The 27,465-nt window shown below is 42.4% G+C and overlaps 1 protein-coding gene across 4 annotated transcripts in view; it reads right to left on the bottom strand.

Annotated features, from left to right (window-relative positions):
• The window catches only part of ZNF521 (zinc finger protein 521), a 532,966-nt gene that overhangs the window by 451,423 nt on the left and 54,078 nt on the right, over window positions 1-27,465 (bottom strand). For all 4 annotated transcript variants that reach the window (XM_073550821.1, XM_073550823.1, XM_073550820.1 and 1 more), the window contains one exon: window positions 19,912-20,091. In XM_073550821.1, coding sequence (XP_073406922.1) covers window positions 19,912-20,091 — 180 coding nt within the window. The remainder of the gene's footprint in view (window positions 1-19,911; window positions 20,092-27,465) is intronic.

The raw sequence follows: 27,465 nt of genomic DNA, 5'->3' as shown, positions 1-27,465 counted from the left end.
TTATGTAGTTCAAGAAAAAGGGTCACAATGCCCCAGGATTTCTAACCCTTGTTTTAGGCTAATGTCTAATGAGCACTGAGATTGTATAAAGCCAGAGGCCTTCCTGACCTCTTACATCACCTTACAGAAAGTTGTATCTGCAGGAATATCTGCATGCCAAGACAATCCATTCAGCCATTGACAACAACATTTACCCAAAAAATAGTTTTCACATTTCTCAGAAAACAACATTCAACAAAAGCAAAATAATCTCACCTGCATGCGGCACACACATTTCACAATTGCTCACTGACATAGAGCAGTTTATTTATGCATGCAATATGTACGTTTACTACTATTTAATTTATTCGCTCATAGCAAGAATGAATTACAATTTTTTTTAGCTTGTTTAGTTTGTCATCTACGCATGATATGAATGGTCTGAAGCCTGCAGCCTAAAGACTCTTGACACAACCCCTGTAGAAGCTGGCCGAAACACGTATAGGGCTATTTTCATTGCTGTCCTCAAACTTGATGAATATATAGCTAAATTATTACATCATTGTGCTTTCTCTCGCTCTATTTCTTATTATATATTTACTTGTCATTTGGTATTGCCTGTTGAAGTGTTCTTAGATTTTTGGTGCGCAGGTGCCGAACTGTGCACTGAGACATCTCCTCCCTATCTGTGATTCCCCGGCCCCATCGCCTGCCTCCGGTCTGTGAATGATCTGCCTCCTCTGTTTGAAATCACAGTAATGACCTGTCATTCACAGACGGGAGGCAGGCGGAGGGGCTGGGGAATCACAGACAGGGAGGAAAAGCCCCGATGCAAAGTCCCGGCCCCTGTGCACCGAAATCTAAGAAGTCTTCAAATGGTGATTACAGAAGAACAACAAAGCGGATTTCTTCATCAAAGGTATCAATGTATCAGTATTCCTGTGCAATTACAGCCGTGTCTTCACCATACATTACAAAATCGCGCTGACAGGTTCCCTTTGAGTCAGCCTCCCGATATACAGTACATTGTTGTTTAGGAGTTATTAAAGGACCAATTTCAAGTCCTCCTATTTCTGTGTTTTCTCTATTTTATTCTATTTTGACTTCAGAACTTAGTAAGTACATTTTCATTGTTTAATAACCTAAGCTCTAAACTGAATTTGGAACCACATCACTATAGATGCATGAGTATTCCGATGGATTTTTTGCTTTTTTTTATATAACTACTGTATATTTTCAGAATACAAATATTAGTTTATATTATTTGGTCTTATATTTATTAAATTGAGTATAATCAGAGGTTATACAAATTCTAAGTACATATTTACTGATTGTTTCATCTGAACAATCCCTTCTCTAAATAATAATAATCTTTATATAGCGCTAACGTATTCCGCAGCGCTTTACAGTTTGCACACATTATCATCACTGTCCCCAATGGGGCTCACAATCTAAATTCCCTATTAGTATGTCTTTAGAATGTGGGAGGAAACCGGAGTACCCAGAGGAAACCCACGCAAACACGGGGAGAACATACAAACTCCTTGCAGATGTTGGTGGGATTCGAACCCAGGACCACTGAGCCACCGTGCCGCCTCATGACAGATATGCTGATGAGAGTGAGTCTCACAGTCTCACAGCTGTACTTCTGCAACAATTGGTGCAGGAAAAATGTGGTATTACAAGGCACCCACTAAAATGAATAGACAACAATGTAATATATGAAAAGGCTGAATGCTCTTTCTTCCTTAGGCCTGTTTCACACTTCTGTTTTTTCTCATCAGTTAAAATCCGCCAAAATGGCGGAAAGCGGATACGTTGTTAACTGAAGTGAACGGATGTCATTGGTCCGGTTTTTTGACGGATCCGTTGGCTGAAGAATTTTAAAGGAACCGCAGTCCGGGGGGGGGGATGAGAGAGAGAGAATGAATTTTTTTCCACCGTCAGGAAGGATTTCAGGGTTAAATTCCCGGCTGACTTCCTTTCTCCGGGCATGCGCACTGTAAAATACGGATCCTACAGCAAAAAAAAGTTGCAGGGTCCGTCCAGGCATGCCGGCGGACGCAAACATTTTGGCGGATCCGCAAAAAAACGGATCCAACGGATGGCCATCCGTCAAGATCCGCCGGTAATGCAACTCAATGGGGGAAAAAACGGATCCGCCAAAAAAAATGGCGGATCCGTTTTTTCCAAAAACTGGCGGATTTTGACTGATGGTCAAAAACGGAAGTGTGAAAGAGGCCTTAGTGGGTGTTCCTCTATGTACTGGCTTCAATCTTAATAATAGTGCAACATAGGTTGGTGAAATGTTACCCATAATGGCTACTTGTAACTTTCAGGGCTAAAACAACATTTGATTATGCAATTGACATAACCTGTCACATATCAGGATTGAGACATTTTCTATCCCTTGATCTGTTCAAAATGATGTTCCACTGTCTGATCAAGTGAAGTTACTTGATAGCTCTCATGGAGTCCATCTCTGCTTACAGACCAGACAACCAGAAGTGGTCAACGACAGTAATGCACATAGGGAATTCCGGTGACACCAGGGTAGGAATCAGAAAGTGTTTTAAAACATGATTCCCAATCCAGGGCTAAACTGGGAGACTGTGCGCCGGAGCAAATATGGAATATAGTATAGGTGGAAAAAAAGAGGGTAAGTGCATGGCACTAGGGGTTATGTTAGACTGGTAATGGGCGAGTCTATGGCAGCAACATATCTGGCAGAAAAAGCTCTATGAAGATTGTTGCTTATGAGAACTGTTACTGCATAAGCATCCAGTAAAGAATTATGTTGGATGCCACCCCAGTTTTTTTTCCTGGTAATGTACAAACCCACATAAGTGTATTTTTGTCTGCTTGTTGACCTTGATATCTATAAATAAAGCATTGAATGAGGTCAAGTCTTACCAATCATAAGTAGATAAGAGATTAATCCTTCATAGAAGTGCATGTTTCCTGACCTTCTCTAAACCACAGGTGCCATTAAGAAATATACAGACAAAGTTCGATTTGTTTGCAAATGTTCTTTTAGCTTTGCTACATTTGTTTGACGAGCTTCATATAAAAGAACATTTCTTGATTCGTCTTGTTTCAACATAAACCTTATTAGCAGGAGGTGAGTGGTGCTCTTTTAATCTGCTCAGATTTGATAGAACCTACTAAATTCAGGATAATGGTACCCCAGGTTACTGAGGATCGCTAGGGGTGCACTGTTTGATATTGCACCCGAAACTATTATTATATATTGCCAAGGGGAAGAAATGGCCTCCATTCATTGGCCATGTACAGGTACTATTTCTTTCCCCAGACACAGTCACACTTAAGTGTACTCCAAGCTTCTGAAAGAGGTGCCATAATCAGCACCAATGGTCCATAATCCTTGCTTGTAATAACCACTCATTTTGTTTCCTTTGTTTTGTTTCTGAAAAGCAAACCTGCTCCCACACAGAGCTGCAGTCACTTCCAATTTTCTAGGAAGCTGTGAAGGTCAATTGGCTCAGTTCACAAACACCAGATGTAGCTCAGACAGGTAAATGTGTGGCAATCTTTCACTGGTCACTTTCACTGTACTCCGAAATGCTCAGACCTCCGGAACATTTAACTAGTGCACTCCTGAGTATATGCAGTCATCATAAAAGCAGACATCCAATATTTAGTACAATGGTGGGAACAGAATAATGGAAGTACTACAGATTCTACTTGTGAGACAAGTAACCTGTCCCAAATAATGCCACTAACCTTCTGACTGTTGCAGAAGCTTCTGTTATAAAATTTGTAGACTGTCGGTTCCTGGCTACTGGCTCATCATAAAAACCTCTAGGAAAGGACACGTTTTACAGGTAGCATGATAAATGTTAGATTTAATGAAGAAGAGTTCATCATTAAGGGCTTAATTAATGGCAATTATTCACAATATCTGGCATATGTATACTGTATTTTAGTGTCCACCCTTCACCAGGGTTCTAAGAACCTGGGCTCTATGCTACACTGTGGCACTGCACCAATGAGTATATTCAATGTTAGGACTGTAGAAGTGACATGAAAACACATTGGTAATTAATATATTTACTTCCTACTTCCAAACCAGGGTCAGAAACCTCCTGCTAGTTCTAGGACAGCTAGCACAGACCTCCGGTGTGAGGAGACTATAGCAATGGGTAAAATAAAGCTCAGCTTTTTGGATACTTCTAAGCATGGCTTAGCATGGAATTAGAAGATTGTGGGAATATGGTCAAGTATATTCTTGTAAAATGTTTGGTCCTAATAGAATACTATGTTATACGTACATCATAGTAATATTAATATCAGTTGGCATGCTCACTTACAAGGGTTAGAAAAAGAGCCGCTAGCCAAAAATGTTGCCATTCTGTGATAAATAAGAAAACAAGTCAATACACACAAACCGTAATAATGTAAAATTTATCTTGTCATCAGGCCTGCTTTTACAATATAATATCCTGCACCTTTTATTGGTCATTGCAACCAAGTGATGCTGTCACCGTAGCCTGTAACAAGATTAATAATTGTAACAGACTATATGCTACAAATTTGTTTCAAGTTTTAAATTTACTTACAGGGTTGGGGCATTTTGAAAAACAAAATCTACACATCTCCATATGCGGGAAATTGCGTAGCACAGCCCGGAGATTGCTTTTACAGAGATTGGGATATCCTTGTATGTAGACATATTCCTGTTTATTATACATATCGCCATTGGATGCTCAGAGAAGTAAGCTGTTCTCTTCTATATACATCCAATCCTAGATTCTTTTTTACTTGTATTTTAGTTAGGGGGTAGAAGACATAGAAGTCATCATAATGACCAATGATGATAGAACATAATTAAATATGTACACCAACCGAGCTTCTAGTTTCCAAACCTTTTTTAAGAAACTGTCAGGAAGCTGATGAAAGGTTTACGACATGGTCATATTAAAGGGTATCTGTATGAGGGATCTACCCTTCTAAGTCACCTACATGGGCATGTATGTCATAGAAAGTTGAATAAAATGATACCTTCTTATGTATGATCTGATGTCTTATTCCAGATAAATCCACATTTTTGTTGATATGTAAATGAGCTATTAAGATCTATGGGCGGGACGAAGATCTACTGAGAATCTGACTCCAGAGCTCATTTTAAATGAAAGAGGGAGTTACTGGTGATAAGTAATGGCTAAAACTTTGCTCTAATAATCACACACAGCTCTGCAAGAGCTCCTTAGTAGGGTTGATCCAACTGACTGATTTCCTTTAAGGATCCATACAATCTTTGATTTTCTCAGATCTATCATACTGCACCTTTCAAATTCTATGGGACCATACCTTATATTTGTATGGTTGGAGTCAAACAGATTGGTTGGATTTGCTATAGAAAACATTTTTGAATAGTCCATCAGAGCAATAAGGTGCTATACAAATGAGCCATATGGCAGCACTAACATCTCTGTGCTATGCATCTTCGCTGCAATAATACACAATTGGAATATGTTTACTTAGGTATTATGAATGTTTTCAGGGCTATCTAGATTTATAGAGTATTTTTTTCTAGCAGAACACAGCCATGCGCTTCACATTCTGAAGTAAGCCTAATATGCTCGCTCTGCCTCACATTGCTCTTGCCTGTGATATATGCATTAAATATTGCATTGCGGTATCATAAAAATTAAATCCATTTTTTATGTGCGCCGGTTGATAAGCTCGCTAAAGTTAATTTAAAATATTTCTTATTTCTACAAGTAGTTTTAAAGTTTCATGGACAAGACAGAAAGTGCATAATAAGATGAAGCAGTGTCATTATTAAACCCAAAGAGTGAGATCTATTCCCAGGAGATGGAGAAGAAGAAAAAAAAGAAGTTATTTGCGCAGAAAGTAATTGTGCTTTAATACTATTATAGAATTCCATATAAAATAATACATAATAAATGTCTACAAAGCAAAAGATAAGCAGCAGTTTTATCAAGTGGAAGGAAGATTTATTTAAAGGATTCATTTACTTTTTCTATTAGCAAGAAGTTTCACATTAAACGCAACTTCTCAGAGCACACAGCTTACAGCAGAATGGAGGAGTCTGAATATTTCATGCTCAAGTTTGTTTTATCTAGAGAGAAAAGCAATCGGGTTAGTCTACGGAGATCTGCGTGTCCCGACTTTTCGCTAGTATCTAGTCGTTAAAAAGAAAATGAATAATTATTTCTGAGAATTATAGCTACCTGTATACATATTACACCCAGTCCGCTAAATTATTAATACGTTCTTCAATTAGAGTGATAGTCGTGGTTAAAAAAGTCACACTGAGGAATATCCCTGCACAGTATTCCCACACTGCCTGCATACTAGAATGTCTTACCTAAAATAATTAATATTTATGATCAAAATTAAAGGGGTTTTCTGGAACTAAAACATTGACGGTCAACGCTTAGAATAGGACGCAATTACTGGAAAGTCGGCGTCTTTGAATAAACAGCGAAAAGGCCACAGCATTTCCTGGAACTCTGCAATTGGATCGTTTTGCCGATTGTTGTGGGTCCCGGGGATTTCGGCTGATTGATCAAACATTGATCAAATGAAAAATCCTCTTCAATTTTACATAAACATATGAAAAAGTATACATCTCTTGACTAAATTCTCACATTTTCCATATAGAGTCAATACATGAGTTTATTTATCTGGATTAAATGACTACATATACAGTCATGACCGAGTGTTGGTACCCTTGAAATTATTGCCGAAAATTAAGTATTTCTCCCAGAAAATTATTTCAATTACACGTTTTGTTATGCACATTTAGTTTTTTTTTGTGTATTGGAACAATACTCAAAAACAGAAAAAATAGGCATACTGGACATTTCATACATAACCCCAAAATTGGGTAGGACAAAATTAATAACACCCTCGACTTAACCCTTTAACAACCTTAGACATATCCATAAGTCCAGGTCGCCTGGTACTTAACGACCTTGGATGTATGGATATGTCATGGTGATTTTGCGCGCACAGAAGCTGTGTGAGCATGATTACCGCCGGTTGTCAGCTGATTCGGAGAGCTCTCAGTGCCAGGAGCGATCGCAGCATTAGCGAGCAGGCAGAGGGAAGAAAGCCCCTCTGTCCTTGGATTGGCGTCTCTGCGACTTTATCGCGGGGGTCCGATCGTTGCCATGGTGACCCTAATGTCATTGTGACGACATCCAGGTCACCAGGCACTAGCAAGTTAGTTAGATCATGCAAAGTGCAACTGTGATCAGAATGCAGAAACTGAAAGTTCCATAGTGAGACTAGGTAAAAAAAGTAAAAATAATTGAAAAAATGATGTAAAAGTATTTTTGAAAAATCACACAATAATGAAAACATTTTCATTGTACCCATAAATAAATATTATTATGAAAAAAATAAACAATAAAAGTAAACATATTTGGTATCGCCCGACCTACAAATCTGTCCCACTAGTCAACCCGTTTGTGAACATCACAAAAAAACAAGGCAAAACTATGCTTAACATCATACTGCCAAACAAAAAGTGTAATAAAATGCAATCAAAAAGTGAATGTAAAAAAAAATGGTATTGCTGAAAACATCATCTTGTCCCGCAAAAAAACAAGCCACCATACAGCTCAATAAGCTGAAAAATAAAAAAGTTATAGCTCTCAAAATAGACATATGCGAAAATATTTTCTATAAGAGTTTTTATTGTGTAAAGGCACCAAAACATAAAAAAAACTATATGAATGTTGTATCTATGTAATCGTACTGATCCGAAGAATAAAGCTGCCTTATCAATTTTACCATACGCAAAGCGGCATAAAAATGTATATTCATGAAATGTTGGTTTTTGTTTATTCTGCGTAACAAAAATCAGAATAGAAAGAGTTCAAAAAATGTCATGAGCTCGAAAATGGTACCAATAAAAACGTCAACTCGTTCAACAAAAAAACAATCCCTCACATAACTTTGTCAGCAGAAATAGAGAAAAATTATAGCTCTCAAAAAATATTGTGATACAAAAAGTAGTTTTTAGTATGTGACAACAGTTAAACATAAAACCCGATTAAAATTTGATATCGCTGTAATCGCACTGACCCGAAGAATAAAGTTGTCTAATCATTTATATCACATGAGGAATGGTGTTAAAAATAAATAAAACCAATTCTTCACCTGGTGTTGATTTGTTCATTCTGCCTCCCAAAAATCGCAGAAAAGCTTGACTCACATTTATCTTGCTCTCAAAGCTAAGCGCTTAGACCAGGGTTTCCCTAGAAATCTCTGAAATACGCGATGCAGGTGAAACCCCCAGCAAAAAGATTTCCTATAATTAGGTACTGTGGACACTGTCTGACCGGTGATCTGGCAGTGTCCGTCTTTTTATTAGGAGTGCATAAAAGTGCCATCAGCCACAGTTTTGTGCACCTCTGAAGAAAAGGACACCATTGAAAAGAGGCCAGACAGAGTCCAGAGTAACACAGACAGCCACCTCATGCCCTCTCCTGCTCCCACCTACTAACAATTTCTCTGCTCCTCCTCACTGCCGGCGATATCTCTCCAAATTCTGGACCTTCTCACCACATCCCCACAGTCACTTCTACCTGTCATCCACAATCTATCACAAATTTCTGCACCCTTTCCACCTTTCCCACACCCACTCTGCCACAGCAGCTAGCATGGCGGTGGAGTTGGTTTTCTCCTGTCAGATAACTGCTCCTTCACCCAAATCCCACTGTTACCCTCCGTTACCCTCCTTTTGTGACGTCTGCCTGTGGTCTGGACTGCAGCCAGACAGCACCCCGAGAAACACTGATACCCTTTACCCCTATACAGGGATCTGGATTTATAGCAGAGCCCAGGAGGTACTGTCTGAATAGGAGCAATGACCAGAGCAGGACGGTCGCCAGAAAGGTGTTCCAATACAGGACACAGAGGCAATGATATCCGAGACTAAACCAGTCAGGCAGCAACGGTACAAAAACAGTAGACAGTAGCAGAGTCTGATTCCAGGCCGAAGCCAGAGTCATAAACCAGGAGAGTCGCAGAGGTACAGAATCGTTAGGCAGAAGCAGAGTCAGAATCCAGGCCGAAGTCAGAGTCATAAACCAGGAGAGTCGCAGAGGTACAGAATCGTTAGGCAGAAGCAGAGTCAGAATCCAGGCCGAAGTCAGAGTCATAAACCAGGAGGGCAGCAGAGGTACAAAGTCGTTAGGCAGAAGCAGAGTCAGAATCCAGGCCGAAGTAAGAGTCATAAACCAGGAGGGCAGCAGAGGTACAGAATCGTTAGGCAGAAGCAGAGTCAGAAGTCCAGGCAAAAGTCAGAGTCAGTCAACAGCAATTCACACAGTAACACGCAGGGGAACCAAGAATATATCCGGCGGCTTGCAAGCCCAGTCCAAAGGTATTTGAGGGATCAGGTCATCCCTCACAGGCTCCCGGGCTGATGATGTCATCAGGACTGCCCCCAGGACCAGACCTGATGACGATGCACCAACCCCTTCATAACTGACAGAGGAGCGGAGTCTGTGTCCACTAGACGCCTGCGCAAAAGCCCTTTCACTGTTGCCGCCATTACTCGGGCGCGAGCCACGGCGCCTCCTAGTGGCTGAGGGCGGAACAGCAGGCCCTGAATTCGACGATGACATGTCAGTCCGGCGCCTCCTGGTAGCCGAGGCCTGGACAGCAGGCCCTGAGCCCGAGGGCGGCGTGACAGTCCGTCGCCTCCTAGTGGCTGAGGGCGGAACAGCAGGCCCCGAGTTTGACGGCGTCGTGACAGTACCCCCCTCTCCAGGAGGGGCCTCCGGACCCTCAAAACCCGGTTTGTCAGGGTGAAGAAGATGAAATCTCCTAATTAATGCCTTGGCATGGACGTTCCCCGCAGGAACCCAGGACCTTTCTTCTGGGCCGTAGCCCTTCCAGTGTACCAGATACTGTACTGAGCCCCTCACAAGGCGGGAGTCAAGGATACCCTGGACTTCATACTCCAGAGCTCCCCCGACCGAAACAGGAGGAGGAGGGGACTGAACAGGGTGAATGGGAGAACGATAAGGTTTGAGGCGAGACCTGTGGAATACGTTAGGCAATTTGAATGACTGTGGAAGTTTTAAGCGGAAGGCTACTGGGTTAACCACCTCGATAATTTCGTATGGGCCGATGAACCTGGGACCTAGTTTGGCGGACGGTACCTTAAGCTTAATATTTTTTGTAGAGAGCCAAACCTTGTCGCCAACTCCCAGGTGCGGCCCCTTAGATCGTCGTCTATTTGCAGCCGAAGCCTGTCTAACCTGAGCCCCTTTCAAATTTGAATTAACCTCAGACCAAATCGTTTTTAGCCGATATATATTTTGCTCAACCCCAGGGAGCTCCGACATCCTGGCCGAAAACGACCCAAAGCGCGGATGTAGTCCAAGGTTACAAAAGAAAGGGGTAGTTTTAATGGAGTCTTGATATCGATTATTGAGGGCGAACTCAGCCAATGGCAGATGTTCCACCCAATCGGTCTGATGTCCTGACACATAACTGCGGAGGTATTGTTCCAGAGCTTGGTTAGTACGCTCAGTTTGACCATTAGTTTCGGGATGGTATGCCGAAGAAAAGGACAACTCCACACCAATGCGTCTACAGAATGCCCTCCAGAACTTCGAGACAAACTGGGTACCCCTGTCGGACACAATATTTGCCGGAACGCCGTGCAGACGTACAATGTGCAGGATAAACAACTTACTTAAAGTCTCAGAGTTAGGCAACCCAGACAGGGGAATAAAATGGCCCTGCTTGCTAAACCTGTCTACCACCACCCAGATACAAGTTTTCCCATCTGATGGCGGCAGGTCTGTAATGAAATCCATGGAGATGTGGGTCCATGGACTCTCAGGGGTGGGCAAGGACTGAAGCCAGCTGGCAGGGCGACTATGGAGGGACTTGGCGCGGGCACAGACTTCAGACGCTGAAACATAGTCCTTACAGTCCTTGACCACCATCGGCCACCAAAAGTTCCTAGTTACCAACCTGGTGGTATTATTGAGACCCGGATGGCCTGCCAGGACAGAGTCGTGCGATTCTATTAGAACCTGCAGACGAAAGTTAGCCGGAACGAACAATTTTTTGGGGGGCGTAGTGTCAGGAACTTGCTCTGAAGATCTACGGATCTCCTCCAGAAGGTCCAAAGACACTGCCGACACGACGATTCCATTAGCCAATATTGGGACTGGTTCACAGTCCTCGGTCTGTGTGGGGCAGAAACTGCGAGAGAGGGCATCTGCCCTCACATTTTTAGTCCCGGGGCAGAAGGTGATTATAAAATCAAACCTGGAGAAAAACAAGGCCCACCTAGCCTGCCTGGGATTTAGTCTTTTAGCTGACTCTAGGTAGGTTAGGTTTTTGTGGTCTGTAATCACATTGACCTTGTGTTTGGCACCTTCGAGGAAGTGGCGCCATTCCTCGAAGGCCCATTTGATCGCCAGTAATTCCCGATTACCGACGTCATAGTTTCTCTCCGTGGCAGAGAATTTGCGGGAGAAAAACGCACATGGGCGAAGCTGAGTGAGGGATGCGGTGCCTTGCGAGAGCACTGCTCCCACTCCGACTTCGGAGGCATCTACTTCAACAATAAAGGGGTGGTCCAAGTTTGGTTGAATCAACACCGGGTTGGCCATGAAGCACTCCTTTAGTGTAGAAAAAGCTAGGGTTGCCTCAGGATTCCAATTAGTCACGTCCGCCCCTTTTCGGGTAAGGTCCGTGAGTGGCTTGGCAATCTCAGAGAAACCCCTGATAAACTTGCGGTAATAATTCGCAAATCCCAAAAACCGCTGCAGCGCTTTCAGCGATTTGGGTTGCACCCAATCCTTAATGGGTTGAATCTTGGCAGGGTCCATGCGAAACCCCTTGCCTGAGACCATGTATCCTAAGAACTGTACCTCTTCAGCAAAAAAAACACATTTTTCTAATTTCGCAAACAAAGAGTTTTTTCGCAGTCTCTGCAATACCGAACAGACATGTTGAGCATGTGTCACAGGGTCAGCCGAATAAATCAAAATGTCATCCAGATACACGACGACATACACCCCACAAATGTCCCTGAAAATGTCATTGACAAAGTGTTGAAATACGGCAGGTGCGTTACTGAGTCCGAACAGCATTACAAGGTACTCAAAGTGACCAAGAGGTGTATTAAAGGCCGTTTTCCATTCGTCACCGCTTCTTATGCGGACCAGATTATATGCCCCCCGGAGGTCAAGTTTAGTAAACCAGCGGGCTCCCAGTAGCTGATTAAACAGATCAGGAATGAGTGGGAGCGAGTACTGATTTTTTACAGTAATTGCGTTCAGCTCACGATAATCGATGCATGGTCTGAGTCCACCATCTTTTTTTTCTACAAAGAAAAACCCAGCTCCTACAGGTGAGGTGGAAGGTCTAATAAAACCTTTACGTAGGCTGTCTGCTATGTAGTCATTCATGGCTACACGCTCCGGACCCGAGAGGTTGAATATTCTCCCCTTAGGGAGACGGGCACCAGGGACCAAGTCTATAGGACAGTCGTACTCTCTATGAGGAGGTAGTTTCTCAGACTCCACTATGGAGAAGACATCTTCATAATCTCCGAATGCATATGGAATGGAGGGGTTTTTAATTTTAACTTGGTTCACTGACAGTGACATACAGTGATTCTGACACCGTGGACTCCAGCGCACGATATCACCTATGCGCCAGTCAATAACTGGATTATGCTGGTGCAACCATGGCATGCCTAACACAACTGGATCTGATAAATTGTGTATAACAAAAAATGACATTTGTTCGTTATGTAATGTCCCCACTGACATAGAAATTTCGGCAGTAATGAATTCCACGCCTCCCTGGTCTATAGATGTACCATTAATTGTAATAGTCTGAATAGGCGCTTTAAGCCTTAGCAGAGGTACACCCAGACTCTTAGCAAATAAAAAATCCATAAGGTTGCCGGCAGCACCACAATCCACATAAGCCTTCACACACAGACGTTTCTTAGCAAAAGAAAGGGAAACTGGTAAAAACAGTTTGGCCGCTTTTGCGGGCAATACCTGACCCCCAGCGCTGTCCAGAGGGCGATGCTCCAGGAATGTGGATTTCCACCAGCCAGCATTTTCTTTGAAGCTTCCAGGCTGCAGCATGCTTGAGCCTGAGAGTGACCTTCCAGGCTGTGCAATGTAACAGGTGTTTGGGCCAGGAATCAGCTCAGTCAGGAGGAAGAAAAAAAAAAGGTAAGGAAAACTGCTTTTATATGTGTTAAGTATAGACACAAGAGCAGTTTTATTTTTTTGGGCCGGATATAATGTGACGTCTGCCTGCGGTCTGGACTTCAGCCAGACAGCACCCCGAGAAACACTGATACCCTTTACCCCTATACAGGGATCTGGATTTATAGCAGAGCCCAGGAGGTACTGTCTGAATAGGAGCAATGACCAGAGCAGGACGGTCGCCAGAAAGGTGTTCCAATACAGGATACAGAGGCAATGATATCCGAGACTAAACCAGTCAGGCAGCAACGGTACAAAAACAGTAGACAGTAGCAGAGTCAGATTCCAGGCCGAAGCCAGAGTCATAAACCAGGAGACTCTCCGACTCGCAGAGGTACAGAATCGTTAGGCAGAAGCAGAGTCAGAATCCAGGCCGAAGTCAGAGTCATAAACCAGGAGAGTCGCAGAGGTACAGAATCGTTAGGCAGAAGCAGAGTCAGAATCCAGGCCGAAGTCAGAGTCATAAACCAGGAGGGCAGCAGAGGTACAAAGTCGTTAGGCAGAAGCAGAGTCAGAATCCAGGCCGAAGTAAGAGTCATAAACCAGGAGGGCAGCAGAGGTACAGAATCGTTAAGCAGAAGCAGAGTCAGAAGTCCAGGCAAAAGTCAGAGTCAGTCAACAGCAATTCACACAGTAACACGCAGGGGAACCAAGAATATATCCGGCGGCTTGCAAGCCCAGTCCAAAGGTATTTGAGGGATCAGGTCATCCCTCACAGGCTCCCGGGCTGATGATGTCATCAGGACTGCCCCCAGGACCAGACCTGATGACGATGCACCAACCCCTTCATGACTGACAGAGGAGCGGAGTCTGTGTCCACTAGACGCCTGCGCAGAAGCCCTTTCACTGTTGCCGCCATTACTCGGGCGCGAGCCACGACACCTCCTAGTGGCTGAGGGCGGAACAGCAGGCCCTGAATTCGACAATGACATGTCAGTCCGGCGCCTCCTGGTAGCCGAGGCCTGGACAGCAGGCCCTGAGCCCGAGGGCGGCGTGACAGTCCGTCGCCTCCTAGTGGCTGAGGGCGGAACAGCAGGCCCCGAGTCTGACGGCGACGTGACACCTTTCTTTTGAGGTGCACTGTGTGTGTATCTACTCCCACTCCAACCTCCAACTGTCTGTCATTTACCACCTGCCAGGGCCAGCCAACACCTTCTTCGACCACTTCACCACTTGGCTACTTCATTTCCTTTCCACTACCATCCTCGCTATCGTCATAGGTGACTTCAACATCTCCATTGACACTTCCCACTCAACTGTCTCTAAGTTTCTATCTGTCACTTTCTCCTTCAGCCTTGCTTAATGGCCCTCTGTAGTCACTCTCAAAGATTGCCACATGCTGGACCTCATCTTTGCCAGCTTCTATTCCCTATCTAACCTCTCTAACTCACCTCTCCCTCTTTCTGACCACAATCTACTTATATTCTCTTCCTTCTCCTCTCAGGTCCACAATCCCTACTCCACAAACTTGCACACCGTTGCAGAAATCTCAAACACCTCGACCTACACACTCTCTGAATCCCTTCTCCCTCTTACAGACATAAGTTCCTTATACAATGCAGATGCTGCTGCCACTTTATATAACACCACAAAAGCTGCATCTCTCGAATCGGTAGTCCCCCTCACACATATCAAAGATCCCACAATCAGCAGTCAACTCTGGTACACTAGCACCTCCTCCCTCTCCTCTCATCTCAACTGAAGACTTTGCATTCTTCAAGCATAAGACTGACAACATCAGGCAAAGCTTTTGCTTAAAGTCTTTACAGCTCCTCCTCATAACTACTCTTCTGCCCTCCTCCAAAACCAGCTTCTCTACCATTACGGAAGATCAATTTTTCTCTTTACACTCCAAATCACATCTCACAACCTGTGATCGTGACCCAATCTGGTCCCACCTCATTCCAAACCTCACCAGTCTTCATCCCAACCCTAACTCATCTCTTCAACCTGTCACCAACAACTGGTGTCTTCTCCTCATGCTTCAAACATGCCTTAATCACACCCATACTGAAAAGCCCTCCATTTACCCATCCTCTGTGTCTAGCTGCCACAATATTAAAACTGTGTTTAGTCTCAACATGTAGCAGGGGCCCGGCCGAATCCTATGGCATTATAACAGCATCCCTAGGACCGTCTATTGAAGAGTTATGACCCATGTTAGGTTTTGAAGTTTTTAGCTGCTAGAAAGGAAAGGGAAAGGGATTTAGGTACAGCCCAGGGTGCAGGAGAAGCGTGACCCAAAGGTATTAAATTATTGGTAAAGCATTGCTTTTCTGTCGGGAGGTCGCGACTACATATCGTGTGGGGGGAGTCAAAGAACAGAAGGGACCACCAGCCTCCCAAGTGGCAGCTCCTCCCCTGCAAGCCAGGCCAATCATCTGGCTCTGCATACTTTGTCCTACCAGTATTGTCCGTGATCTCGGCTTAACTTTCCATGCCACTGGGGCTTGTTTCTGGCCCGATATAATTCCGTTACCAGTCTGGGTTTATATCTAACGAGGAACTGGTGGCAGTTCTACTGGGCTGGCAGCGCTCTGTTTCACTGGTTCTAGTGAAAGGGGCATGTCAGGGTTGTGAGCGAGTGTGGTGCAACGTCAGTGACAGCATGGGTCACGTTCTTTCACTCCCTGTGCCTTCCTGGGCCCGTGTGGAGAAGAGGTGTCTGGGTAAAACTGTGCCAAGCTGACCTTACGTGTCCCTAGGGGGTGCAGAACGTCACACTGGTGCTAGTCATGAGAGCGTACCTCGTGATCCCTTGGACGTAATAGTGATGTCATGCGGGGTGACGAGGTGAGGGTTCTTCACATGTGGTGGCAGCGGTGGGATTCTATGTGATCTCTCTGGTGCCATCCTTCACACTCACCCATACTGTAACTAGGAAACTTAGATAACATACTCTGCAATGTGTATAGGATCGTGATTAAAAGCAGAACATTTGTAACATTGCCCTATTGTAAATCCAGTGTCTTATGTTTTAATATCAGGACATCTGCCATGTCCATATCTTTGTTTAACCAAGATGATCACATTGATGGAATTTCTCAGTACTGTCTGTTTGCTTAACAACCTCTCACTCTGTAACAGCTGACAGCTTCCACTTGCTATAAGGCCTGCTTGTGCCATGCTGGATGCCTTCCATAGCCGTGCTTTTACCACTGATGAGTTAATGCAGAGCTACTTTGCCTAATAGCAAATTATTACTAGATACTGCAGTGGAATAATAATTTAGCAAACAGATAGAACAACAGCCGTACTGGTGAGGATTGCATTTGAAATCAGTAAAGAAGAATTTGTACCGTACTTTACAAGAGATTTTTATTTTTTTGTAATGTGTAGGTAAGTAAATTAAACTGGTGAATTGTATTACACAGACTAGACAGATAACCACTGGGAGGAAGATTAAAAGCTGATTTGCATGAAAAAGTAGCAGTGTGTTTCAATGCACCAGTCGCATCACGCAGGGGGAAGTGACTACGTCTTCCTTTTTTGTTTTTCAAACTTGTTATGCTGTAGACATGTATTTAACTTTTAAATCAACAAATTGCGATATAAATATTTAAAAGACAGTGATCATACTCACTTTGTAAGTTACATTGCTTTGCATAAACATTTTGTATTTTCGGAGTAACAACAGCAAAAATTTAGCAACTACTTAAAGAGGTCAACTGTCAACTGTGGCCAGTTTTAGTTCCTATTTTATTCCTGCTGCTCCCCTGTGTATTCTGTTCGGAGTTTTTTTTTAAAGGGAATCTGTCACCTCATTTTGGCCTATGAGATGCGGCCACCGCCATCAGGGGCTTATCTACAGCATTCTGTAAAGCTGTAGATAAGCCCCCGATGTAACCTGAAAGATAAGAAAAACGAGTTAGATTATACTCACCCGGGGATCCGGTCCGGTCCGATGGGTGTTGCGGTACGGTCCGGCGCATCCCAACTCCTAGAGATGACGTCCTCCTTCTTACTTCTGATGTGACTCCTGCGCAGGCGTACTTTCTCTGCCCTGTTGAGTGCGCAGGCGCTGGACCTCTCTGACCTTTCCCGGCGCCTGCGCACTGCAGTACTTTACTCTGCCCTCAACAGGGCAGAGAAAGTATGCCTGAGCAGGAGCCGTGGCAGAAGTAAGAAGAGGGACGTCATTGCATGAAGATGGGAAGACCCGGACCGGACTGCGACACTCACCGCACCCAACCTTATAGGCCGAAAATGGGTTGACAGATTCTCTTTAAATCTGCCATATGGTTCCAGAGATATCATCCTTTTTATTTGGTATTAATTATTATGGTTCTTACTAAGGAGGCATTGCTTACATGGTAGTAATACAGAGCAGTCGAAGGAAAGTCTTGTGAGCTACGCCCACTTGATAAAGTCTATGAAAATTAGCACAAGATAAAAAGGGTCTCTGTTCACACTGTTTTCCATTTTTATAGGATCAATGAAAAATCGGTTTTGATCTATTTTCTAAAACAGATCCCATTAACTAACATAATATTGCATCCGAGACTATACCATATAATACCAGTTTTAAAATTATAAAATTCAAAATAAAACCTAGTAAGCATATAGATTTTATTTGAAACAGAGGCCTTCCAAAACTACAGTACATATGCAAAGCCAATAGAGACTTACTATATAAACAAAGATCTCTTTGGTTATCAACATTTGCCTTGTAGACCCAATCAGTGGTGTGCTAATAAGGTTCTAGTGATTTTTATCATCCATTACAACCCCGTATTACCCCCAATACACATGCGTGTTCAGATGGTACGTGTTTAGCACTGCACAGAAGTTTACTCTTCTTTCTCATACTTTTTACATGTGATCTTATACAATACAGATCAGTTAAGATTTATTATAGAAATGTAAAATGCAGACCAAACCGGAATCATTTGAAAAAGATTCCGCTAAATCTATACACAGATATTGTACACATTTTGATATTTAGTTAACTAATTTTCACAGTATGGACTGCAGAATCTCGGCATTTCTGTTCCAGTCATTTTTGCAAATATAAGTTCAAATCCCACCAAGTACAACATCTGCAAGGAGTTTGTATCTTCTCCCCGAGTCTGTGTGGGTTTCCTCCGGGTTCTCTGGTTTCCTCCCACATTCCAAAGACATACTGATAGGGATTGTGAGCCTCAATGGGGACAGTGTCAATAATGTTTGTAAAGCGCTATGGAATTAATGATGCTATATAACTGAGTAAAATAAAAATAAATAAGGGTAAAAAAAAATAGAACAGGCAGTATCCGGGTTATGAACAAGATAAGTTCTGTAGGTTTCTTCTTAAGCTGAATTTATGTGCAAACTGTAATAGGTACAGGGCCAGCAAATTAATAAAAAAACCCAAACATCTTATACTGACCTCATTGCTCACCTCTCCACCTGCCCAGCTTCTTTCTGCCTACCATCGGATCCTCTTCTTGCGAGTCTCTCTCATGAACACCCGGCACTGCTGCCGACACTGGGACCAGAGCGTGTGGCTGCATAGAAATACATGTAGCCGCACGCTCCGGTCCTAGTGCCAGCGGCAGTGCCAGGTTTTCATGCGAGTCTCTCGCAAGTGAGTATGAGCCCTTATACTGTTACATGCCACATCTCCAGCTTCTTCACTTTAGGCCAGGACTTCCAGCTTCGTCCAGGCATCGGAGGTCACTGCACATCGTAAGGATGTGGCACACTTCTCGACGTCACAAGGTTGTAACCTCACAACCCAAAGTGGCCTGGATGCAGATGAAAGACCTGACCTATAGTGAAAATGCAGCGAGCGATGGCGGAAAAAAAGTGGAACAGTTTGCAGGGAGAGGTGAGAGATCAGAGATAAGGTGAGCATTTGTTGAAGTTTTTTCACATCTTATGTTCTTATCTACAAGTCATACCTTAGTCAGATGTTCGTAGCTCGGGGACTGCCTGTAGACCGCACATGTGCTACATTTATATGAGATTCAGAATAGGAAAAATGTGGTCAGACAGTCCGCGCTGTGAATCACTAAAAACTCGAATCTTTATTCTACGCGTTTCAGAGTCTCACACAACTCCTTCCTCAGGATGAAAGGTGTGGTTTTTTCCTGAGGAAGGAGTTCTGTGAGACTCTGAAATGCGTAGAATAAAGACCACCGTATTAATAATCCGAGTTTTTAGTGATTCGCAGCGCGGACTGTCTGACCACATTTTTCTTATTCTGAATCTTCTATGTTGGTCCCTCCTGGATCTGTGGTTCTGCAGCAGCAAATCCTCCATTGCCTGTTACAAAACTCCATTTGGTGAGTGTATCACTTGCAATTGTTTTCTGCACACCGGATAATGCACTATTGCGCTATTTCTCTTTTACAGCAATCTTACTACATTTATATGAGACAAGGCAAGGATGCTAGTGTCTACCCCACCTACTGAAAAGAAGCCTGAATAAACCGTTCCTTCACCATCGAATGGACAGCTGTGACGTTGGATACATAACATTCAGCAAGCAGCAATTTGCTTGCAATAGTATCTTCAATACATCTTTACAGACATTCTTAAAGGTCATACAAGTTATCAGTGGAATGACTGAGCTGCATACAAGTGCCCTTCTACAACCAAACACTGAAGTATACGAAACTGCTTACAAGGAGACATTTAAGGTCAAATGAAGATGAACGGAAATTGTCAGCCAGTAATAAGAGTTATTTACCTGTCAGCTGACACTGACTGATCTTGTGTTCTGTGATATCACTCAGCGACTCAAACACCTGAAGGCAACTGTCACAGCTGTGAGCGGCTTCTTCCTCTAGTTCTTCCCCCTCCTCCTGCCTTTTCTTGCAATCTGTCGCTTCACCATCTTCAGATTTATCGTCTAGTTTACAGTTGGGATCTGGAAAACAAGAAATGATGGACCTATGAAAACAATGCAAGCACTTCGAGAACAGTTTCTATACAAAATACATATCTCTGCAAATGACTAAAATCAGGCATAAAAATAAAACGGATAAGAAAAACAAGTCATACAAATCTGTAAATTAGTTCTTCTCCGGAAGAATGAAGAACTGTGTTTTTAGTGCCACCTATTGCAATGAACTTTACAACATGACTAGGGTTTTTAGCCAAAAAAAGAATCTCCTCCAAAAAGCAGACGCCTATCTGCAGAGGATTGTTTGCCTCTCATCAGTAAAGATAGGGTCCTGGTTCGCTAGGTGGGAGCCTTTGATGTTTCTGCTTGGGCAAAGGTAAGTTGCATACACTTTTACCCAGAGAGCAAAGCCTGGTTTCTAAGACCCTTGTGCCAGCTCTTGTTCTACACAAGGGAAAACGGTACCCCTATGAAATCTACATCATATATATGTGTAAACACATGGGCCATGCACACAGTGAACAAGTCTGTAGGACAGTGTTCACACCACCAAAGGACTGAAACACAGAAAAATACAGTATAACAAACGTATAAAAATACTCTGTTGTAAAAAAGTAACAGTAAACAGCAAGTGCTAGGAAAAAGATGATAACAAAAGAGCGTATTTGGTTGATACTTTTTTTGCAAAAATGTAAACTAAGCCACTCTACCAAACGTCAAGGTATACCCATATCAGAGCAGTCCCTAACTGATGTATTTAAAAACCTGACCATGTGTATGATACCTATATGAGCAGGATCCAGAAAGGTACCATACACATGATCAGGTTTTTAACTACATCATTTAGGGACTGCTTTGATAAAGGTATACCTTGATGTTTGGTGGAGTGGCTTAGTATACATTTTTTGCAAAAAAAAAGTATCAGCCAAATACCCTGTTTTGTTATCATCTTTTTACTAGCACTTGCTGTTTACTGTTACTTTTTTACAACAGAGTATTTTTATACGTTTGTTATACTGTGTTTTTCTGTGTTTCAGTCATACATATGTGACAGTCAGTATGGCAAATTTTAAAGTAAATCTGTCAGGAAGATCCACCTTTGCCCCTCCCAAACTACATGTATGGGTATGCAGGTCTTTGACATTTAAATCTATCAGCACCTCTTTATCTTCTATCAGTTGCTATATTAATGAGAAATCAATGTTTTAATTGAAATGCAAATGAGGTGTTGAGTGCTATGTATGTGACAGAGCACTTACCAAGTCTCTGCCTCCTGAAGTTGTTTCCTCACCAAGCACTATCCTCTTTAGCTTGATTGATAGTTCACTGTGTTACATAAGGCACCATGCAAGGAAATCGATCAAGCTAAAGAAGCTGGTGAAACAGCCTGGGGAGGCAGAGGACATTTAAGGTCTCTGTCACACTACAGGCGCTTAAATTCTTATTTGAATAAGAATTAAAACACTAACTACTTGGGAATGCAGCAACAGACAAAAGATGTAAAAGGTGTCGATGGATTTACATTTCAAAGACCTGCATGTCCATATTCGTGTTTTTTTAGGGAGGGGGTTGATCTTATTGAAAGGATCATTTCCATATCATGGCACAACTCATAATCGACATGATGGTAAAATGAAACACTACAGTGTGAATATTTTTCATAGTGCATAAAGTAAACTGTTAAAAAACAAAGCGGGCACTGGGACATCAGTATTTAAATGTGAATATTAGAACATAAAACACCCTGAATGCATTGTAAGCACAAAGCTACGTTAATGCACGGATGAGTGTGTTTGTGGCACATGTAACCCTTTAACTCTATATATACTAAATGTGACGTTTTATGAGTCTGTGTGTTGATATATCACTTTAAATGCATATATTTATCATAGACATAATGATTTCTGTCTGTCGTTGGTGAGATGCTAGGTCAGTAGTGGTAAAAGAATAAATGTAAAAATATGAGTGTGACTGCATCACAAATTAAAATAAAATTGTCTGATCTGGCATAAAATGGCCACATCTGTGGCTAGTTGTATTGTTCAAGATATTTCCATATTGTGCATCACTTCACTTCCTGAAGCACAAGACGGGGCCCTTTACTCAAAACGGGTGTAGGTCCCAGATGGTGAAACCACAACGATCAACATCCAACTCTTAGCCCTCAATCAGACGTCCATGAGTCACGGACGTGTTCTGAGTTTTCCTCGGATAGAACACATACCATTACAATCTATGAGGCTGTTCACATACCCGTGTTTTGCGGACTATCTGGGGCTTAACCAGCCAGAACATGGTGAAGGAAGGTCTGTGCTTCACCATTGATTGTTCATAGCAACATTTGCTGAAGCCCTTAGTTTCTCTTAGGCCTGTTTCACACTTCCGTTTTTTTGGGTCAGTTAAAATCCGCCAAAATGGCGGAAAGCGGATCCATTCCTAACTGATGTGAAGGTTGATAGGAGAGAGAGAGAATTTTTTTCGTCCGCCAGAAAGGATTTCAGGGTTAAATTTCCGGCTGACTTCCTTTCTCCGGGCATGCGCACTGTAAAATGCGGATCCTGCAGCAAAAAAACGTTGTAGGGTCAGTCCAGGCATGTCGGCGGACGCAAAAAATTTGTCGGATCCGCAAAAAAACGGATCCAACGGATGGCCATCCGTCAAGATCTGCCGGTAATGCAACTCAATGGGGAAAAATGGATCCGCCAAAAAAAATGGCGGATCCGTTTTTTTCAAAAACCGGCGGATTTTGACTGATGGTCAAAAATGGAAGTGTGAAACAGGCCTTAAATGTCTTTCCTCTACTCAGCTGAGCATTGACATAAGCAGAAGAGGGGTCAGTTATCTTGTTACACCAGACATTGCTGCAGCCAGAGAAAGGCCTGTGCACCATATACCGTAATCACTTCTGTCAAAACGGCCTCCCCAGTTGCGCCTTACTAACAACTGGGGAAACTTTACCAGTGATGCCCGTCTCTCAGCATGAAAAGCGCTGGGCTAGGTAGTCTCCTCGGAGGCAGCAGACATCTCTGCTGTTTAGGAATCGAGCCCAATTTTACTCTTATCTATACAGATTCATTGTAATGTGCTCATCAGCTATACGGTTTTTATTTTTTGTATGCATACAATAATAATTCCATCACTGGCATCAAGAAACAAGATGGAAAATGGGGAGAAATTCAAATGCAAAGTACATAAGAAAGTTTAATATCTTCAGTGTTCTGGAAAATGCATGCAAATTTTCAGAAATAAACATGCTTGGTATACCTTTGTCATCAATCAATACCATGATTGATTCCTAAAGAAAATTGAGAGCAAGGTGATAAGATAAATGTCTACGACGGTAAAGCAGGCAGTGACCTGCTATAATGGTGATAATGGACAATTTCTCCTGAAAGAAATCTTGCATATGTACAAGCTGTATGTATTCTTCCTTGGAAGTACTGACTCCATAGGAGAAGATGTTTGCACAGGCGCACACAGAGCTTTATGGCTGCACCGTAAGGGGCGGCACAGAATCTGTGAGCTGCCATACAGGCTCAGTGCATTGGCCTCCACAGTGCACTTTTATAAAGCGCAATGCAAGGAGTTTACAAATTTACTAGGGTGAGCATTAGTATGCTGTCATACTTTATGCACAAACAAATTAAAGGGTTATTATTTTCCCCGAATAAAACAAGTTATCCCCTAGGAGATACTTTGCTGATTGCTGGGAGTGCCAACACTGGGAACCCTAAAGATCCCAAGGTCATTGGTCTGGAAACCCAATAATCGATTTTTGCATCCCTGTCATCAACGATACAGAGGTGTACATGTTCGGCTATCGCTCCATTCATTGTTACTGGGACTGTTATAAATAGCTCAGTCCAGATCATGGCTCTATCCAGCAATCCCTAAGAGAATGAATGAAGAGGAGGTTGTACACGCGCACCTTCGCGCCATCCGGGAGCCCAATCTCAGCATTGTTGGAGCGATTAACTAGTTATTCCCTGTCCCGTTGTTGGGGCTGCCTTGTTTTATTGGGAATAACCCTTTCATGTAATGTTTACAAGTGTTATATCCAATAGCCAATGATATTTTTATAATGAGCCATAAGACTCAAGATCACTCTTCTGAAAAAGACAAGAATTGCACTTTAAGTGTCGCTCCTTTGAAGTGTTGTCATATAGTTGGTAATACATAGGTTTATAACTGCACATTGAAAAAAAGTGTTCAGCTACAACAGCATACTATACTTTAGATCCTACTTCCATTCTATGGCAACAGGATGTTTTTGTAGTATACAGTAGGAAACATGCCTCATCACCTGTATGGTAAAACTTACTGCCAGCTGTTAACCCTAACTACTTCTGTTAAGGACACTGTCTTCATAGATGGTACATGAGATAATGGATGCATCCTGAATACACAACTACATGCTGAAACAGGAAAACTCAGAATGATGCTCATATTTTAATAGGACCATGGTATACATCCAAACAAATAGAAAATGGAGAAAAGTCTACCTTGTCAAGGAATCGTACTTCTGAACCAACAACTATCTACTTCACGATCCAAAGTCTATTTAGCACATCAAATAGCGTAAAACAGATTTGTTTGCTAAAAAAAATAAAGGCTTCAACTATTACAAATCAACAGCCAGCAGGTTTGCATCATTACACAGAAAATGTTTTAATGTTGATTTACTCTTTTCAAAAGGAAATGAAGGTTAAAGCATCTCTCCAGATTTCCATTAGTGAATGTTTGGCGAAAAACTGATCTTCTGATTCAGTTTACGAGTGGGCATATTATACTTTAAACATTTTGCCCTTTTTCACAACAATCAGCTCACAAAGCACTGATGTCCTAGTGAGTTTATTATGGACAATATACAGCAGCCAATCAGGACTGCAGGGAGGAGGGAATTAGCAGCAGTCTGAACCAATGAGGAGATGGGAGGTGTGTTTCAGATTACCGCAGACCCTCTACAGACACTGTAACTAAGCTATAGTCCCACATCACTACTATAGTAATGAAGCCAAGTTTGCGAAAGCAAACAATCGCAAGTGTAGGAGTAAACTAATCGGCATCTTTCTTATGATGACTAGTTAGGGTAACATGAACCGCTATCTGAAGCCACATCCCTAGCAGAAGAATCATATTTGGAAAAACATGCTCATAACGCTCAAGCATACCTTTTACAAAAAGAAATTGTAAGTTTCACATTCTGAAGAGCAAAAGACTGAACAGTATTATGAGATGCAGAACATCATCATACTTTTTAAGTTCACAAAAGCTAAACCTTGACATTTTGAAAGCAAATATGCAAAAATAATTGTATTAGTGATAGAACAAAAAAAAAACAATCCTCATTCCTCAGGAGTGCACCACTCCCTTTCCTCCTGGCTTCCTTCTTTCCAGGGGACGATGCACTTCTGATGACTGGCTGTGCCACTGGCCTGAACTGGCTGCTCCCAGATCCTGCTATTGCTTTTTTCCGTGCCTGAGGAGTGCCACTGAGCTGCTATTGCACGCTCTGCTTGTAAGCACTGCACTTCTTGTCTAGTAGACCGGCCACCACAAATAGACTGCAGAAGGGGCAGGGGAAAAGTGTTGGCAGACGTAGGTGATTGTACTATCTTATACCTCCGTGGGGCACGCAATTTGGCAAAAATATATATTATTAACCAACTGCCTGCGTCTCCACGTCACCTTAATTAGTCACCGCATTCAGTATTGCAATTTAGTGATTGCCAGCTTGGCAGGTACACAGATGACCAGTGTCAATTACTAACATAGTTCACCAGCCTGCCTGTGCTAAAATAGTCACCAGCAGTACTGAACATTACAAAAAAGCTGCGATGGGAATCGGAAGGTTGTTACAGGTTTACCCAAACTAGGTGATAACTAAAGACAGTTGGTTCGGCGAGACAGTAAAATGCAAGATTCTCCAGTTCTCTTCATTTAATTGCGCTCACGTCTTTAAAACACGAAGATTAAAGGTATAAACTCCGAAATTTCAGAGGAAGAGAAGCACTAATCAACTCTCCGCCCCAAGCAGTGTGATTAGGAGTGTTCTTCATGCTAGTAGTGTCACTGCAGCACCGCAGAGGGAGCAAAGATGGGCGAAACGTATGCGCTCCATAGTGGAGATAAAGACTCAAGGGATTTTTTAATGTAAAAGGGTGAGTGATTACAATATACAGAGGGAGAGATAGTTGGAGACCACATTATGGAGAGGCAGGAGCATGGGTGGGCAGTGAGAGAAGGAAGCACACTATGGAGAGAGGAGAGCATGAGGGGAGGTTTGAAGGGGAAGCACAGTCAAAAGACAGGACAGCGTAGGTCGGTAGTGTGAACAGTGGGCAGTGTGGGTGGTAGACAACAAAGATGGGGAGATTATGAAGATAGGGACAGCAAAAGTGTAAAGAAACGAGAGAGGACAGTGTATAGGCAATAGTTCATAAAGGAGGATGGTGTTCCGGTTGTAATTCACAAGGGGATGGTGTGACGGCAATATTTTATTGGAGCATACAGTGTGGTAGTAATATGTGGAAATGGTGTGGTGGTTGTTTTTCATAAGCCATCATATAGTCCGGATTAGATAGAGAAAAAAAGGATGAGAATAGTCTAAATTGCAGAAGATGACACCTTAAATATACCTGAATGCAAATTGTTTATTTATTATACTATGTGCAATCAATATTGTGGTTCCTGTTGATGGTGGCTGTTAATAACAACTCCGTTACTAATGCTGAGATCATACTGAGAGTTGTAGGTTCATGATACACAAATGTATATGGCAGAGGCTGACCTGATGTTGCAATTGATTGCTGTACTAAGCTGGGTGCTGCATTCATGTACTAATGATGGTTCTGGTGATTTAATAACATTCGAAGTCCATAGAAAACTGGGTATTAATTGTTATATGAGTTATAATGATCACTGTCTGTTATCAGCTCTCTATATCAAAGAGCAGATATACAAGCGTAGGAATAGTGTTTTACACAAGCTCTTGAGCCTCAGGAAAGAAGCTGTTCTGAAAGCTGTATTTGTTCCATCATGGGTCCCTTTACCTACAATATTTTGGAGTCTGTTTGGTTTCTGTAAGGGTGTCTGTGAAATGCTGGACACCTTAATTGGAACCAAACAGACCCCATAGTTTTGCTTGCTATTCAACAAATGATAAAAATTGATAATTTAATACATGGTACATACTGTAAAATAACTTTGAAAAACTACAAAAACTTTTCCATTTGTGCTACAACCATTTAATAAGAAACAGATGAAAAGGGAGAATTGGTTTGACAGAGGAACAGCTTGTACACTTCAGTGTGATTGGTGAGCCTGAATCCAATTGAAATGTTTTGATAAATAAGACTGAACTGTTCGTTTTTCTTTGTTTGCATTGGTCAATACAAA

The sequence above is a fragment of the Dendrobates tinctorius genome, unplaced genomic scaffold (genome assembly GCF_039654945.1).
Source record: "Dendrobates tinctorius isolate UK_male_01 unplaced genomic scaffold, ASM3965494v1 ptg000171l, whole genome shotgun sequence".
In the NCBI taxonomy this organism is placed as follows: domain Eukaryota; kingdom Metazoa; phylum Chordata; class Amphibia; order Anura; family Dendrobatidae; genus Dendrobates; species Dendrobates tinctorius.
Note: the sequence above shows the minus strand (reverse complement) of the source record. Positions and strands in the feature narration are given on the sequence as shown.